The sequence below is a fragment of the Phlebotomus papatasi genome, chromosome 3 (assembly GCF_024763615.1).
Source record: "Phlebotomus papatasi isolate M1 chromosome 3, Ppap_2.1, whole genome shotgun sequence".
NCBI lineage: Eukaryota > Metazoa > Arthropoda > Insecta > Diptera > Psychodidae > Phlebotomus > Phlebotomus papatasi.
Genome location: NC_077224.1, coordinates 67,042,180 through 67,061,688, shown reverse-complemented (window position 1 = coordinate 67,061,688; position 19,509 = coordinate 67,042,180). Strand labels below are relative to the sequence as shown.

Genomic DNA, 19,509 nt, shown 5'->3' with positions numbered 1-19,509 from the left:
GGCTTTTTTGCAATTTTCCTCTTTTTGGGATTTTGGCTTTTCGGGACATTCATCATTTTGGGATTTTGGCTTTTAGGATTTCTACGCACTCAGGATTTGGCTTTCAAGATTTACAATTTTCGGGATTTTTGCTCTTCAGCATTCTCGCCTTTTCGAGATTTTAGCTTTTCGGGATTTTCATATTTTTGGGATTTTGCATTTTCAAGATTTTATTATTTCGGGATTTTGGCTTTTAGGATTTCTATGCACTTAGGATTTTGGCTTTTCGCAATTTTTCTCTTTTTGGGATTTTGGCTTACGGGATTTTGTTTTTTTTTTTTTTTTTAAAGAATTTTGGTATTTCGGAATTTGGACCTTTCGGGAATTTGGCAATTCGGGATTTCAACCCATTCGGGTTTTTGGTTTTTTTTCCAGAATTTTGGCTTACTGAATTTTGACCGAGATTTGTATGCAAATATTTCTTACGCCGTAAATTTGAAATTTTTTTTTGAACATATAGATACTTTGAAATTTTTACAGTGCTACGCAGACGAAACGAGAAGTAAAAATCTTTATACTTAGGCTTTCGAAACTGATTTTCGAATGTTTTTTTCTCTTGGGAAATTCCTGTTGTGGGCATTAGGGATTGACTCGTCAAATTAAAGAAAAAACGAAAATTTGAAACCTTGGGCATACGTGTCGAAAATCATTAAAGGGAACATTTTATGCTTAAAAGATAGTAGAATCTTCTTTTTTTTTAATTTCCAATCAGTTATGAATACCGATAATGAACTATCTCGGAACCGATGATTAATTTTTGCATGAAATTCAATGATATTTCGATATCTTTCAGGAGATTCATAAATCGATCTGGAACGATTAAAAAATAAAAATATTTAAAAATATCCGAACTTGTGGCACGATGATTTTCTCATGAGTCCTATCATCTTCCCAAAAATGCTTATCATCTTTATTAATCTATAGGTAAATAATGAAAAATTAATTAAATTATAGCCGTACTCACTATGGCGTTGTTATCTCGTAATCTCCGTAATCTGTTATCTTGTTATAATTTTTCAATTATAAAATACATTACGAGAACATAACGAGATAACGAGATAACGAGATAACGATATTACAAGATAACAGCGCCATAGTGAGTACGGCTTATATTAAATTTTTATTCATAATAAAATAATCACAATTTCTATAGAGTAAAACACCCTAATCACTTCGTGTTTTCCATATAATGGTGCACAACTTTCACTATGTTCTGAGCACTCTGAAAAATTGAATTCAGCAAAAAATCTCTTAGCGCAATTTTCCATGTGCAATATTTGTAAAGAATGTTTGATAAATAAATATTTATTTGCAAGTAGGTACTCCTTGACGGAAGTCATACTGCAAAATTTAAATTTTTCCGATTCAAATAACATAACTTGATGTTTTCCTTCCGCCAAAATTTAAGGATTTAAATTTAAAGAGAAATGTATTGATATTATTATTTAAATTATAAGTTTTTCTGTAATTATTCCTATTCGGTGTGCTCACATCCGTGGTTTCATTCACGGAAATTGTCTTATCTAAAATGTAAATATAGCTTTCTATTTGCACAAAATGTCGTTGATGGTCGAAAAATATAAGCAGAATTTCGAATTTGCATACTAAAAATTTGTGCAAGGTTATAAGGGTTAGACTGAGTCATGTTGACACTCGAAAAGCTTTGAAAATTGAACTGAAAATACTTCAGCAATCACTCGGACGAAACGAGAAGTAAAAAGACCTTTTCTTTGGCTTTCAAAAGCGATCTTCGGATGTCTTTTCTCTTACAAGATTTTCGGCTGAGAGTGCTCGAATTATTTCTTTAAATGCTTTTCAATAATTACCTCTTTGTAATTACATTCTTTTCTTTGCAAAATTTGGAATGTCCCCAAAAAATTCTAGAGCATTTCTATTCTAATAGAAATTTACAAAGTTGTGCTACTCAAATACGAAACACAATGAAATTTATAGCATTTCTAAACAATTGAAATCGATTTAGGGGATATAACTACGTTAGCATGAAGTAATCCGTTTCAATTGATTGCATATCATTATTGGAAACGCAAGGTTAAATTGTCTCAGTAAATTTGATTTTAATTTATCAAAGGAAGGATATAAATTGCGTATAATTCGTTCAAAAGCTGTGACATCGACAAACGCGAATAATCGGTCATGGTAATACCCTTTAATCAAATAATAAACATTTTCAGTGCCTGACAACCAAACCCACAACAATTATACGAAACTATCAATAATCAATTTTCTAAAAGACGTAGCATTCATTCAATCCATCTATCCATTTTATAACTGAAATTTCTTGACTAAATTGGTAAAATATTTTAAGTTTCTACTTATATTCTTGTGAATATTTCTCTTCAATTTACTTCCTGAGAAGCACTCTCATCTTGATGTACTTTACTAGGTAACTGAAAATTCACAGCAATTCAAAGCAATTCTGTACTTGTAAAATATCACATAGCATAAATCCTTAGTGAGGAATTCATGCTCTTTGAGATTGAAATTTTGGAAGTGTAATCGAATAGGAAACTTGATATAAGATTTCCTTGCTATTCGCAATACGACTACAGGAGTAGTTTTGACATAGAAAAAGTGAATGAACATGTTATAAGAAAGAGACTGATAAATCTGGATAATCTTATGCGAGATGAGATTCTTATTCTGAATTAATTCAAATCGCAAATAAAAGATGGAATAAGAACTTTTCCATTAAATGTGTGAAGTGAACTTTGTGGTGAGAGGGGTGGCAAAGTGTCTTAGTCTCGCAAAATGCACAAATTCGTGACTTCACTGACTGAGAGAAATCCGAAAAAGTTAAAATAACATTCCGGAAATGTTAATTTTACCCTGCAGTATTGATCCCAAATCGGTGTAAATATTATGCTTGTATTATGGGTTAAAGTTACCCTTTTTCATGTTAATTTTATACTTAAAAGAGTGTAAAATTAACATTAAAAAATGTTGATATATTTTTACACCTAAAAAGTGTTAAAGTTACGAGGAAAAAAGTTAATCGCACCCCCGTTTTTTTCTCAGTGAAGGATCAAAAGTATTTCATTAAATTTACCGGTTCACAACCAATTTGTAACAATTTATAAATCACTCAAAAGACAGCCCAAAATATTTTAGGGTGCAATACAATTTAATTTAGGATAAAATTGATTGATGAATTCAAAAAAAAAACATTCCAAAATAAGAAATTCTTTAAGAAAAGTAAGTTTTAGAACAAATAAAAAGTAAATCCGAGAAAGGTACCAATTTACCGATATATTACCGATTAACTACTGATTAAGTCCGATGCAGTCGGGAAATTTCAAGATCTTTCAAAAAATCCAAATTTAAGCAAATCAGTTGAAAATTACGCCTCCAAAGTGCTTAAACTTTGATCTTCGAAAATTCAATATCGAAATAGTTTTCGAACATAGGTGTCCAAGGACTAAAGGTAGTCACATTTACTACTTCTAAAACACATTCGAAGATGAAAGAAATCGTAGGAGCCGTTTTCGAAATAAACCAAAAAAAATGGTTATATATGGGGGGTTATCGAAGACCGGAAGTCGATATCTCTTACCGTTTGGCCTATAGCCGTGTCACAAGTTGAAAAACAAGTGGGTCATATTACGGCCCTCTTCTTGAATTCGAGCAGTAAAATTACACTCAATCCCGGGATTATGCACATTTTCGGGACCGAAAAAACGCGCAAAATGGCATTATTTATCGAGAAAATTTTCATACCCGCAGGGGCTTTCTTTTGAATAAATGGGTAGAATATTTAAAAAATTTATCTTAATAAAAGAAATTAAAGTTTTATTCTGAAAAAAAGTACAGTGTTTGCAAATTTCCGGCCTCGCGTTATAGTATACATTCAGGCGTATTACAATAATGATTTTATAAATTGACTACCAATGTTAGGCAAACTTGCATAATTGTATGTGCATAATTCCGTCAGGTGAATAATCCCTAAGTGCTTAATGCCGGGATTGAGTGTAGTTATTGGTTCGTAAGTGATTCATAATTGCAACCGATTTTGACTTAGTAATTTCTATACAATTCCAACAAGTCTAAACGTGTTACGCCGGAGGCAGCCAAAATCCCGAACGCCAAAATCCCGAAAGCCAAAATCCCGAATGCCAAAAGCCTAAAATGGCCAAAATTCCGAAAGCCAAAATCCAGAAAGTCAGAATCCTGAAAGCCACAATCCTGAAAGCCAAAATCCCGAAAGTCAAAATCCTGAAAGTCAAGATCCCGAAAGCCAAAATCCCGAAAGCCAAAATCCTGAAAGTCAAAATCCCGAAAGCCAAGATCCCGAAAGCGAAAATTCCGAAAGCCAAAATCCTGAAAGTCAAAATCCCGAAAGCCAAAATCCCGAAAGTCAAAATCCCGAAAGCCAATATCCCGAACGTTAAAATCCCGGGAAAGAAAATCATGAAGTGAGATCAGTTTGCGTTCCAGATACTAAATCTAACAGGAATGCAACAAAAAGATCACAACGGGAGCTTTTCGTTGAGATCTCCCTCTGTTTATTCAACCCTTACTAAAATCGTATAATATCTCTCCTGTAGCCGAATTTTACAATATCAAATTTGAGAATGGGATTTTCAAATTTGAGAATCCTATTCTCAAACTCACACTACTCAGAATACTCACATTGATTTGAGAACGTTTTGTTTGAAAAATCGCACGCAAATCGCACAATAAGATGCTCAATCATATTGCAAATATTCATAAAAAATAATAAATAGTATCATTTTATATGTTTTTGAACATATTTGTTTTTAGTAAATGTGAAAGATGAAAAGGTTGAGTTTCCTCAATTATCAAACTCAAACTTTTTTGCTCAAACTCACACAATTTTACTCACATTGAGTTGAAACTCAACTCACATTGGAGACGCTCAGAGCAAGAGTGGTCTCCATTGTATGCCATTCCCTATTAAAACGGTCTACTTTTGCTCTGAGCATCTCATTGTGCAAGTTGCATGCGATTTTTCGAACAAAACGTTCTCAAATCAATGTGAGTATTCTGAGTAGTGTGAGTTTGAGAATAGGATTCTCAAATTTGAAAATCTCATTCTCAAATTTGATATTGTAAAATTCGGCTACTGGTTTCCTCACAATTGAAAGCTAATTTATCCAATCAATAAAGTTTTTATGTCATATTAATTTTTCAATATAGGTGCGCAAGGACTGATAACTTTGGCCAACTTTTAGCCCGATTTGGAAGCATTAATTTTCATGGGAATCACAATATAGATGATTTTGCTAAAAAATTTGCTATATATAATAACGTCATATTCACAAAATGTGATAGTGTAGTGACTTTTATATGCTGATTTTGAGTTAAAGATTGCATTTCAGCAGAAAAGAATTCTCTATGATAGTGATTTTGAGGGTTTGAAATTCTCAATGGGGGCAACTGTTTAGTATTTCAATGGATTAGATTGTCGTGTGAAGAATAAAAAAGTGACATTGAATGTACATATACAAGCCTCTTATAACAGGGGTTTTCACCCCTCCACTTACCTGAAAATCCGTCACATTTCCCGCACCAGTTACAGCCAACATTCTCTCCAAATCTTTTGGATGCCACGAAATGTGCTGAATTGTAATATTCCGTGTCCCCGACAGGATTCTCGACTGAAAGGGAGCAGCATAGCGTTTCATGGTGTATGGTTCACCTTCCATATCACATCCCCCCGACCAATGGAGATCCAGAAGATGAACAAATGGTGAATCCCTCTGAAGAATACTCAAAACACTACTCCTTGTTGGGCACCAAATCAGATGATTGATATTCTTCTGTGTCTGTCGCTGACTCAGCGATTTCTCAATATTCCTCACATCCCACAAAGTCAAGTTGTTATCGATGTAACTGGCTAAATAACGACCACCAGGAGCTAAGCATAACCCATGAATGGCCCTTGTACTCGTTGTTGACACACTCGAACTCCCTGACCTGAGATCCAACACCTTGATGTGCTTGTGGCTCATGCCTGGAAAGCCAGAGAGGTTGAATTCCACAGTTGTCAGATGAAAATTATCCTCATGGCAAATGATTGTTTAGGATATGTCTATCTCTTGTCTCTCACACTTCCTGCTCCCCCCTTACCCCACCATTCCCATCACCTACCTACCCCTTTTTTGGCCCAGGGAGTGTGAAATCCTGACTTGTGGGAATTTCAATTATATGCATGAATTTTCTTGATGGAAAACTCCAAAGCATGCGAGAGTGAAGTCTTCTCCTCCACACATGAATCAACATTTTCACCGTAAGTCTAATTAAACAAACAATCTACAAGGTTGAAATATACTAACTTGAGGTAAATTCAACAAATATTTTAGGATATATTGGGACTTTTTACATACAATCTTGAAAACCTTTGAAATTAATCCCATTTAAGTATTTTGACTATTTTTTTATCCGTTCATTCGGTGCACATTCAGATTTAAATGGTTTAAATCAGTTCATAAAAGAATGACTGACGGTTCAAACCAGTCCAAACTTGTTTGGCATTCTAAAACCTTTCCAATAAGCCTAAATTTTCCAAAATCGATTGAGAAATAATCTCTAGAGATTTAATTTTGCAGTATTTGCAGGCACCATAAATTTGCTATACACACACACAAATCAATTTTGAACTGTCAATAATCAATTATTAAGAAATTAAATTCAATGATACGATTTTAATCCCAAACGTATCCTATAATTTCTTTAATATAAAATTAATGGGATTGAATGTTAGAATATGTGCAAATACTTTTCAGAAATACACAATCTATAGGAACAAATGGGTTTGATTCTATACAGAAAAAATATTTCGTAAAATTGTTCGTAAATGTTTGTGGATTTTCACTGGGGACTTACGAAATGCTCGTAAATCGTATAATCGACAAAAAATGTTTGTGCTTTTTCACAAACATTATTCGAAACTTGAGCACTTGACGAGCATTTACTGTTCCTTTACTATAATTTTTTCGTAAATTTTTGTTTTTCCGACAAAACTTTACGAATAAATGACAAAATTTTACGAATTTTTTTTTGTGTGTTTACGAACAAGTTTATGAACAAATATTTGTAAAAAATGTTTATCAAGTAATCATAATACGAATATGTTTACGAAAAAAGAGTTCAGACTTTAACCATCTTTCTCGCTGGGTTATAGAGAGAAATCCGAAAAAGTTAAAATAACATTCTAGAAATGTTTATTTTACCCTGCAGTATTGATCCGAAATCGGTGTAAATATTATGCTTTTTAGGTGTATTAGGGGTTAAAGTTATCCTTTTTCCTGTTAATTTTACCCTTAAAAAGGTGTAAAATTAACATTAAAAAATATTGATATATTTTTACACCTAAAAAGTGTTAAAGCTATGAGGAAAAAAAGTTAATCGCACCCCCGTTATTTCTCAGTGTACGATTTACGAACATTTCGTAAGTTCTCAGTAGAAACTCACAAAATTTTACGAAAAATTTTACAAAATATTTTTTTTGCGTATCTTGAGAATAAATCTATTCCATTTTGCGATTATTTTAATCGAACTTCACAATTTATTCTATCTTGCGATTGATCATTTCTACAAAGGTTGATTTTATCCCATTTTGTGATTGATTCTATCCTAATAGATTATCGATTATATTATTGATATTGATAATAAGCAATAAAAAATAAAAATCAGCAAGCGAATTTTACAAATTCAATGTGAGAATGAGATTCTCAATTTGAGAACATTTTGTTCGAAAAAATCGCTCGCAACTCAAACAATGTGAGTTGAGTTTCAACTCAATGTGAGTAAAATTGTGTGAGTTTGAGCAAAAATGTTGAGTTTGATAAATGAATAAACTCAACATTTTCATCTTTCACATTTACTTTAAAAAAATGTTCCAAATAACTTAAAATGAAGAATATTGTTAATTTTGATTAATTTTGAAACTTAAAAAGACTCTTTATCTGCAAATAAATGAGTATTTATTAAGAAATTAGCGTAAAATATGAGTTCAAAAATATTTCTGTTTCAGTCTGATTTATCAATTTTCCTGTAAATTAAAATTCATTTTCGTACTTTCCTCGACTTTTTATGAAAAGTTATTGACAAAGACCTTTTAATTTAAGGGAAATAATGAATTAATATAATATAAATCAATTTTTTATGCGTGGCGCGAGAAAAGTTAGGTTAAATTTACTCAAATGTCAACAACTTTCCAGTGATAATTGTATAACAGCGCGCGAAAAATGTTGATAATTTAATTTGAAAGATTCTCACAAAGTCTTGGACTTGTGAAAATGTGATGATGGTAAGGAGCAAAGGATGAAAATCCAAGAATTGCTCTCTAAAATTTGCAAATTCTTGGATCATAATGTATGAGGATGAAGACATTGTACAGAATGTAGTATGAATTAATTATTCCCGGACAGTTCCTGAGTCTCCAAAAAAAATTCTAAAATTCTAAAATATAAACTTAGCACATTCAGTGCTTCAGAAAAAAATTCTAAATTAGAGAAAAAATCATGAGAAACTTCATTGAGTCAGTGGTAAGGAAATTCCAGGTGAAGAGAAGACGGAGAGCCTTGATCGAGACAGATGTGATCTCAACACCGGCTCCGAGTCCTTGTCCGAGTCAGAAGTACTGGGAACTTCTGGTTCAGAAGAGTCTAGTGGCTCTAGCAGATGCCCTGAAGGACCTCGAAGCTCCACCCGAGGTGAAGGATAGCATGGCCAGTTATCCTGGCGCCCCTGGCACTTTTTCCTGCAGCCAGAGATGCAGTCACCGCATCTTCCCCCCACGCAAAACACATAACTCTAAGAGTTATTTCACTGTGCTGAGAAGCGTCTGGTGGCTCTGGAGGATAACCTGAAAGAGATCGAAGCTCCACCTGGAGTGGGGGTGGCGTGGCCAGACTTGTCCAGACGCCTCTGGCAGTTTTTCCTTGCAGCCAGAGGTGCAATCACTAGAGCTTTCCCACACACACAAAACACAAAACAATGCTTCACTCCAGGTGGAGGAGCGCGGTCAGAGCCTTCCAGACGCTTCTAGGACCTTGTTTTCACCCCGGGATTCATCCATTGCATCTTCCTCCACAACACACAATCACTGTCCAGGAACTCTAGAGGTTATGTGTAACGTCAATACATGTCTTTACAAACATTCACAGCTATTGTAATTGACTGAAAAGCGAGATATTTTACTTTTTGTTTAATTACGTTATGGAAAAAATTCTCAATTTTTTGAATTCAAGTTATTGAACAATTTTCTGGTTGATTTAGTCCAATACTTTACGAAAATATTATACTTTTGATACGCTCAGTAATTTATTTTTATGCTCTTCATTACAAAAAATAATTTCCACGGCATTATGAATTCTAAGATTTTTCTATAGAACCTAAATGTGCTTAAATCGCTAAAGGGGCTTCCTGAATTAGGAGGTCAATTCGTCATAGCAGTTCCTAAGTGACAAAAAATCTAATTGTGAAACATGAAATAAAAAAATGGAGATAATTGTAAAATCGAAACTTTTATTCAGTTTTGGGCAGAATCACATTGACAGTAAAATACTTACCGTCAAATCCCTTACCGTATTTCGTTGATTTACGCATTTTAATTGTAATTTTTACGCAAATTCCCAATTACCGTGTTACATTATCTCATACTCGGTGGCACTAGGTGAAAATAATATCAGAAAATTGAAGAAATAAAACGAAAATTCGATAAACAGTGAGCAAAAAAATTGTACGAAAAACCGAAGCAAAAAAAATCCTACAGTTTTTTTGCTTACTGTTTACCGCATTTTCGATTTATTTATTTAATTTTCTTATACTATTTTCACCTAGTGCCACCGAGTATGAGATAATGTAATACGGTAATTGAGAATTTGCTTAAGAATTGCAATGAAAATGCGTAAATCAACGAAATACGGTGAGGGCTTTGACGGTGATGGTGAGCATTTTACTGTCAATGTGATTCTGCCCTTAACAAGAATGAGTTTTTAGAGATAAAATATTGACTGTAAAAACTGTAAAAAAAATTAAAAATGGATTTCCAACAACCATAGGTTTCAATAAAAGAGAATTTAATTCTAAAGACAATAAACCTTAACAGCTGAATGTTGAAACGAAGAATAACTTCAGTTGTACCACATACCAACGTAATTCTACAGTTAAAGTTAAGCCAGCTTCAAATATATTTTCGTATGCAGGAATGTGGAATAGTGCTTTGGCGTAAGCTGTTTTTCTCATATGTTTGACTTTTCTGACATGCCAGAAAATGTGAATTCATCAGTGTTTTCGTTCGATTTAGCAAGATACCACAACTTTTTCTCGATTTTTGATTATCTTGAATCACCCAGTTTGTTAAAATAAGATAAAATTCAATATTCCGGATCCGAGAGAACGTATATAGTCATTCGAGGTGAGATGGAACACCTTTTTTGTATTCAATATTGCGGACATGTTTCTAACGCGAGATAGAGACGAATCTTACTGGTTTGTCATTTGAAGACTTTAGATTTAAGATATCAATATTAGAAAAGCCTAAATGAAAATAGTCACTTCGAAAAATTAGATTTAAAAAAAGTTGCATTTTGGGCACTTAAAAAAAGTGCGGGTGAAATGGAACTCCCCTGGAATGAAGCAAAACATTCTTATTATATTTTATTAATTTATAATAAAAGGGAATCGCTTTTAGATAAGTATATTATTTCATTGAATTTACCGAAATTTATTTTATTTTTCAGTATAAATAATTTATTTTGTGGACAATGTGGCTCATCTACTTCAATGACAATTCCACTAATGAGTGTATCAAGTCAGTCTTACCAGAAATTTAGGAAAAATAATAGCTGAGATTGACTTGGAAAGATTTGGAAGAACACTGACCAAAATTCACCCCGGAAGTGTTGTCATAACTATTATGTTGCATCTCTCCTCAACCTTCAAATATACGGCTAAAATTTTTGGCCATTTTTCAGACACTCAAAAATTTATTATAATTTTTTTATAATAAATTTATTATAATTTATTATAATTGGACCTTAAAATCGAGGGTCTAATTTTACTGCTCGAAATTTGGTTTTGCTCGAAGACGACTCCTACGATTTCTTTTATTTTCAGATATGTTTTAAAGGTGGTCGAGGCGAACATTTCGTCCAAATATACCTATGACCCAAAAAAATCGCCATCGTGAATTTTTGAAAGCCAAAATTTCACCGGTATTGAAATCAGTAATGAATCGCTTGAATATCCTGGAATGACTTATCATTCTCATATTTACATTTTTTGTTTGTCCGTGAACTTGTAACTCATGTCAGAACATTCTAAAATTATCATTTCTTATTACCAATTTTTGATTTTAAAATGCTTTTGTGAATTACGAATCAATGTAATCTCTAGTATACCAGTAAGCACCAAAAGATCATACGAAAAACTAATCACGGAGAGTTCTATCTCGTGAGTTCAGGCATTCTGTAAAGCTGGGACGCTTTACCATCTCTTTGGCTTAAACTTTAATCCACTGTTTAAATTTATTCTCTTTACGTTCAAACTTTAGTAAATAGCAGATCATCCCCGGATTATTTTTATAATTCGTTTCAACATTAAGCTGTAAATTGATTCAAGGTTCATAAGTTTCTTTGCCATCTTTCCAGCCATTTCGAAAAAAATTCTAAAAATAAAGGTGGAGAAAATGTGCTTTAAAATTTTAGATATTCACCCGAACTCGAAGTTATCTTGTGTCACACGGATACGTTTTTCCCTGAGAGCATACATTCTAGCCTCCATTCACACTCCCTCGACGCTACACGCATTAGAGTTCAGCGATCTCCTGAGATTGATCCCTCGGGTGAGGTTCATCTTACGCTTATGGATTTTGAGGATGTCCAGTCAAGCTTCCTCATTTGGTGGTGGGAATTTGATGTTCGGGCCAAAGCGCTGAGGACTCAACAGAGGTAGATCGAAAATGACAATGCTGTTAGTGGATCATAATGACTTTGATATTCTTTGTGGTTTCGAATTCTATTGAGCAGTTTAAGCAGCGTGCGTTACACTTCGGAATGTTCTGCACTTCCGGATTCAATTCTTGAGAAGCCGATTGAGTAAATTTCATCCATTAAGATGATGAAAGGAGCATGTTCCCTGACCATTACTAAGATCTCCCTGAATATCCAGGAACCCTTTCCGATGAAATTTCGTCCACTTCGCACTTCCACCTTGGACACAGTACAGTCTGTTGTAGTGCAATTTTTACTCACAATTGCCACAAATTCTTGAAAAATCCACCAAAAAAATCAGATCAAAACAATTTTAACTAAATCACTACTTTCTTATGAGTAAGTTCTAAGCAACCTTTGCACAATTTTCACAAAAACTCTTTGAATAATGCCCAACGCACAATAACTTTTGTTTAGTAAACATGTTTTTGACATTTCAATGAGAGTGAGTGAGATCTAGATCTAGGCATCTCGCTCACTCTCATAGGAAATTTTGTAAATATGTTTACAAACAAAAGTTATTGTGCGCTGGTCATAATTTGCATTTAGTAGTTTTTTTTTTTACCAAAACGATACAGCGACTTTACCACATGCGAAAGAGAATCTAGTAGCGGTGAACATAGAAACTTATCTAGTGCTCTCTTTCTCTTTTAAAGCACCAACTCAGTGGGGACAAAAAATCCCCATTCTGAGTATTATCCCCAAAATGGAGATAATTTTAGTACCGCTCTATTATAAATATAAAAATTAAGTTATAAATCCCAAAACGGGGATTGGTTCCCATTTTTTATTGTGCTTTTTAATGTAAATGCTAATAATTGTAAAAATATTTATGTTTAAGTAAAAAGTAAAATAACGGTAATGTGGTCAAAGTAAGAATCACAAGTCATCTAGAGTTTTTATGCTTATACACATAATTTATAATTTTGCATAAAAATATCAACTTTTTTTCTAGCAAATTTAAGGATTATTTGATGCCTCCAAATATTATTTCGCGAACCAAAAACCGTGCCTTAAGGTGCGCATTATAGAATTAATTCGATTAATTCACTTTTTCAAAACATTAATGTTCTGACACTGGAATTATCAAATGTAAACATCATTTTCCAGTATAACAGTTTAAAACATTCTCAAAAAATATTCTCAACTCAATCTTAGTTGAGTTGAGTTTGAGAATCTCATTCTCACATTGAGATTGTAAAATTCGCTTGCTGATTTTGAGACTGATGCTATTGCATTATGAGATTGCTTTTTGATCCATTTTGAGATAGTTTTTATCCCATTTAAATATTAAATCAAATACTACTTCGCTATTTATTCTAATCAAATTTTTATTGATCGTATTTCATTTTACGATTGTTTCTATGGCAGTATGAAACTCTTTTTTTTGTCCCATTTTGCGACGATTAATTTTATTTTAATTCGCCGATGGATCATATTCCAATTCACAACGGATTAGGAGAGTTTTATCCAACTTTCCGAATGATTTTATCCTAGTTTGTGATTGTCTTACTCCATTTTACAATTGATTTATTTTCATTTTGTAAAACAATTGATTGTTATTATTATTATTATATAGAAAATATACGGAAAATAGGGTGGTCAATGAAGTCTTAAAATTGATATCTCAAATTGTTTAACCACTATCCTTATAAAGCAGTTAGGGAAAAAAAGAAAACACTTATGTTGTTTTTTTTTTAAATTATTTCTGATTTTTTAGGCTTCTTTTTATTTTAGACTTTTATTCTCTGTTGCTTAAAACCCGGTCTTATATTAATTTATTACAAGAAAAGAGGTGAATAAATGGTTCTCAGAGTGAACCGCGAGCGGCGATCGGCAAAAGAGTGCCGATCTGGAGCTAAAATTCAGCAGATCCGTACTATTCGTCCAGAAATCGGTAGATCGACATGAGATCGTCATGGGATCGGGATAATAGCGGTCAATTGGCAGATTGACACGAGATCGGCAAATCGGCACCATTTTTGAAAGAATTCGAGAAATCGGTACTCGACTGAACTTTGATCTACATTTTGATACAAGATTTCTCTAAGGAAAAAACGTACCATAGAAATTCTGGAAATAATCTCACTTCGTAACTTTCCGATCAAAAGTTTTATATTGTAACTGGCCGTGGTGATATCCCAATCAAGTTACGGGATATGAAGACGTACAGCAATAAGTTCAAATTTTTATCTTTAAAAATGCTCGGAGAAACGGAATTTACCGTCCTTACGTCAAAACATGGATAAGGTTACGTTTTGGCCCGATTTGGCTAGTTGTTAATACTTTTTAAATCGCTTTTACAATGACATAAGGCTAATATGGTCAATTTTGCATCAAAACAGATGAATCCTTTAAATTGTTCTGAGTTTCGATTTACTCAAAAATTCTGGGTAAGTGTCAAAAAATGACTTCGGATAAGGGGTAGAGCAATCAACAACGGCCAATAAAAGCCTTCAAAGTGGAAGATATATGATGATTCACTGTCGATTTCAGCTGTGCAGAATTTTGTTCGTTCTTCTAATGACCTATATGGGACACTAGGGGCACCACCAAACACTGGGTAGAACCAAAAACTGCAATGTTTTAATTGTATATTCGACTTCAGAATACAAGACTTATAGAAATTTATAGGCATTATAGGGATGCTTATCCACTGAAGAAATGGTCGAGATAGTTCAAGTAGTTTAGAAATAAAAATTAGTATTTAGTGCTACTCCATATTTGGTGGTGCCCCAGTTTCCCCAACGCACTTACGACTTAAGCCGACAGATGGCTTATCGTAATTATAACGAAAATAATGATCAGATTACATTTCCATCAGTTTCTGACTAATCCGTCTCACGTATTAAGCCGAGAAACGGTTTAGTGTGTGAGACACTGATGGGAATTTATACAATTGGATGAAGAACTGGCGTGATGTTTATTGATAGGGGACTTTCCGGTGGTGGCCAGTGGATTTGAAGTCACTTCACAAAGAAAAACACTTCTTCAATCTTTCCCAGAGCTTTCGGTCCTGGATATGGACCTTCTTCAGTGGTCGACTTAACTACGTTTTTTGTACTTTATGGGGATCGTTATTTTGTGTGGGATTGAACAATATCATCACTTTCAGATTATCAATTGGGAAGGTTCTTTCAGAAAATTGTTTTCACTGATTTTCAACTTTTGAGCAATTTTTCTTGGGTACGGATATGATGTGATTTGGCGCTTTCTGTTAATAATGTTAACAAACACACAAAACAACGATCCTCATAAAGTACAAAAAAACATAGTTTAGTCGACCACTGAAGAAGGTCCACATCCAGGACCGAAAGCTCTGGGAAAGATTAAAGAAATGTTTTTCTTTGTGAAGTGACTTCAAATCCACTGGCCACCACCGGAGAGTCCCCTATCGTTGGGAATTTAGTCAATCATTATTTTGATTATAATTCGTTAAGCCCGTATCCCGGCTTAAGTCGTAGTGTGTCTAGGGCATAAGTTCCACTTTACGTTTCTTTGCAACCGGCAAAGGATTTCAGTTATCTCTACAATAATGGATCGATGGGGCGTCTAGATGTACTTTAAGCCAGGCTTTATACCCCTATGACTTTATGCAACCTACTTAAAATTTCCGTTTTTGTATTTTCTATAAAAGTAATAGTTTTTTTTTAAGAATAAGTCCGAACTTATTTTTTTAGAATCTCAATTTCAATTTGAATTTTATTTTTATGTTTTTTTTTAAATATTTTTTTTAAAAGAAAACATCGAACTTTAAAATATTATTCCCATTAAAACTATCCAAGTAATTTATTATTTTTCTGATTTATTAAACAATTTATTTGCCCACAATATAAACTTTACGATTTATTTCGTTGAACTAACACTTCACACAAAATTAGTTCCTTCCGAAAGCATCCAGTGAAATTTGATCATTCTTCGACGAACTTTGAACACCACGAATGCTGTAAAATTTATATCTTTCTCCAAGTCTTTTACAGCCAGCAAATTTATAGATTTCCACACCCTTTCGGAGATTTGTGGTATATTTTTTTTTCTTTTTATCTAAAACATGAACATCTACCAGTTGTTGTGATATTTTACTTACAATTCTCCCTGCAGAATTGAATAAAATAAATATTTATTTGAATCTTTTTACCTTTATAGAATTCTTTGGAGAGAAATTTAAATTTGTGTTAATCCAATTTGTCCCATTTATCCTAATCTTATCTATCAGTAAAATTACTAAATATATTATATCGTCTCTTGGTGAAACTGTTACTTTGGCATGGTGAAAGTCATGATATTATTTTAAGATAGGGAAAGCACCAACATGTCGCAACATTTTAGCTTATCTCACAAGAAATCTCAAGGGACATAAAGTCAACACTTTAATCCACTCCAAATCCTCCATCGTCGCAGTGGTTCAAAACTTACTTTATTATTCCCGCTTTTTGGCAATATTCATTTAAATCAACGTGAGAAAGCTTCTGCGCAAATAATTTCCAATGGATAACACAACATGGGATTTTTGGAAAAGGGAAATTTTCTAATTTTACGCAAAAATGCTTTAAAACTTTTCTTATTCCAAAAGTGTTCCAGAAGGGTACGAAATAAAAAAAAAGGGAAGAAATATCGATTAGTCTTTTCACTTCTTTTGCGGATTCTATGCTTTTCTCCCGTTACCCTCCCACCTTCCCTTCCCCCGCCAAAAAAGCACACGCAGAAGGGAAAGAATGGGCAGCATCGTCATAAAACAAACACAATGGGCAAAAAATATATTTTGTTGAGCAGAAGAAATTCCTGGACGTCATTAATGATACTTGGGAAATTGTTTTCAGCTCGACCAAAAAGTGGATGAAGAAAATATGAAGAAAAACAGCTTGGAAGAGAAAATGTTGCGCTTTCAAAATTTATATAATCTTCAAAATTTGAATGTCGGTAAATTTCTCAAGGAAACATCCTGCTACCATGCTTTCTTATTCACCAATTATTCACTTTACTTTATCAAAGAATCCACACTATGAAAGGAAATGGAATCATCATGGAAAAGTTAAAGAAAGCCAAACTTAATTTTCTTGAAGCTGTGATAAATCATTCTTCCATAGAAAAAGAAATTTCATTTCAATGCACTTTCTTTAGGGGATTCTTTTATTTATTTATTAATATTATTTGATTTAAAAGATAAATTTAAGATTAAAGTATGCAATTATTTTTATGAATATATTTCATTCAAAGTTTTGTATCGATTTCTTTTTGGTGTTGAAAAGCATTTATATACTGTGTACCTAAAATAAAATAGTCTTGGCACAAACTTCTCAGAACAGCCATTTCCAGAATGAAAGTCTGTGAATTTTGTATTTTTGCTACTGAATAATAGGATGGCAAACTATTTATAAACTTATTTTATCGTGCATGAGATATGATTCTTTTATTGAGAATTCGATTTGTGTATCAACTGAAATAAATTGAAAGTTATCGTGTTGACATAAACTTACACAAATGTCCTATACAAAGTTTGAATACGAGAGAATACTCAGAAAATATTTTAAGCTCTGAAAAAGGAAACTCATTGAGAAATCAATTAAAAAAGAAATAAATTAGGGTCATAAATGAAGAAGAAAGTCATGATACAAATACCGCGTTGTAATAAAAAGCGTTAAAATTTTTGTTTTCATTTAAAAATATGTTAAATAAAACGATTCGAATAATGACAAAAATATGATAAAGATGATTGGATTGCACAATATCAGTGACAGATCGACAATATCAGAATCTCGGGTTCGAATCTGGCTTTGTACAATATTAAATTCTATTTTTATATTTTTATCATCTTTTTTTGAAATATTCTGGCTTGAAAATGTTTAAATCGCATTTAGTGAGGAAACGAAAAAACGGTTAATTGGTCTTAATTTTTTTTCAACATTATAAGAAATATATTTAAGTAAGACCTATAGCATATAAATCTATTTACGCAGTGAGCAGATAGTATCAGTTTAACTCATCTACTCATGGGATGTTAAGGGGTTATGTGGGTCAAAAAGGCTGAATAACAGCATATTTGCTGTAATTTTTTCTACAACATGGTAAAATATTGATTAAATACAAATTCCTAATAATATAAAAGCGCAACATTTAAACTATATTTTCTGTAATTTTCATTAAAAAATTGTAGAAATTCAATCGGTCCAACGTGATTTTTGGAGACTTAAAAACTAACTTTACGATGGACAAGATTACTTAAAAGAATCATCTGACGTCAAAAAAAAACAAACATTTTCTGTTGGCTGAAGAGTTAAACTCGTACTTTTAAAAAATACCATTTGCGACGTATTTTACATCAATCATGTTTCGTCTTGAAACTAAGTTGTGATCAAGACTATAAAAAGCCCACTGTTCAAGTACAAGTTTAACTCATCAGTTAAAAGGAGACACTTAGTTATCTGATGATCTGATCAATTTTTAAATTTTTGAAATGAAGATTTCAGAAAGTATAGTTTAAAATATGCTGGTTATTTTTTAGTCTGCTTGACCCATGTAACCCCTTAATACAGGCTTTAGACCTAATGTGTTGGACACACTTAGGACTCATGCCGAAAGACGGATTAGTGTTATTATAAAAGCACAATAATGATTAGACTACATTACCATCAGTGTGCTACTCTCTCTCTCTCTCTCTCTCTCTCTCTCTCTCTCTCTCTCTCTCTCTCTCTGTAAGCCATCTCTCGGCTTAAGCCATAACGTTCTAGCCAGACTTAGGGCCTTGAAAGACTTGAGGATTAGCCAAGACTCTCATTTTCCGACTATCATTTTCCACTAAGCCGTACTCGGCTTAAGTCGTAAGTGTGTCAAGGGCCTTCGGCTTATGTCGAGAGATGGCTTAGTGGTAAAGTCTAATCAATATTTTGATTATAACTAAGTTAATCCGTCTCTCAGCTTAAGTCGTAAGTGTGCAGAATATATCTAGGGCATAAAGGTTACCCATATGGCTAATGTTTTTTTTGAAAATGTTGACTTAAGTTTGTATTAATAAGAAAAGAGATATTTAGGGTTTTAGGATTATCAGGAACTAGGCTAAAACTCTAGTTTCAAGACCGTTTAATTTTTACAAGGCATAGGATTAACCATCCCATTATTAAATAAGTACAATACAAGATTAGAAATATTTCTTTTGAGTTCTTGATCTTCGAAATAGATGAGGTTGGATTTAAAAATAAAGAACAAATATAGAAGCCCTATTTTCAAAGCCCTAGCTTTAAGACCTAGCATTAAACCTTAGCTTAACTCATTCCTTACCATTGTATTATATATCATACACAAAATGAATGATTTTAGATTATTTATTCCTGTGCAATTTTTATCAGAATTGCTATCGGGAATGGATTTTTAGTAACTTTAGTTCTTCTATTACTTGGGAAAAATAGTCCGACAGAGATGAAAATACATTTTGTTGTGGTTTTTTTTAATCACACAAAGTCGTGCAAAATTTTTGCTCAAAATGGCGTACGGAAAA

The 19,509-nt window shown here is 33.0% G+C and overlaps 1 protein-coding gene across 1 annotated transcript in view; it reads right to left on the bottom strand.

Annotated features, from left to right (window-relative positions):
• Positions 1–19,509, bottom strand: part of LOC129807264 (GATOR complex protein MIOS) — a 72,483-nt gene that overhangs the window by 43,396 nt on the left and 9,578 nt on the right. Inside the window, exon 2 of the mRNA XM_055856411.1 lies at positions 5,562–6,031. Within this exon, the coding sequence (XP_055712386.1) occupies positions 5,562–6,031 (470 nt within the window). The remainder of the gene's footprint in view (positions 1–5,561; positions 6,032–19,509) is intronic.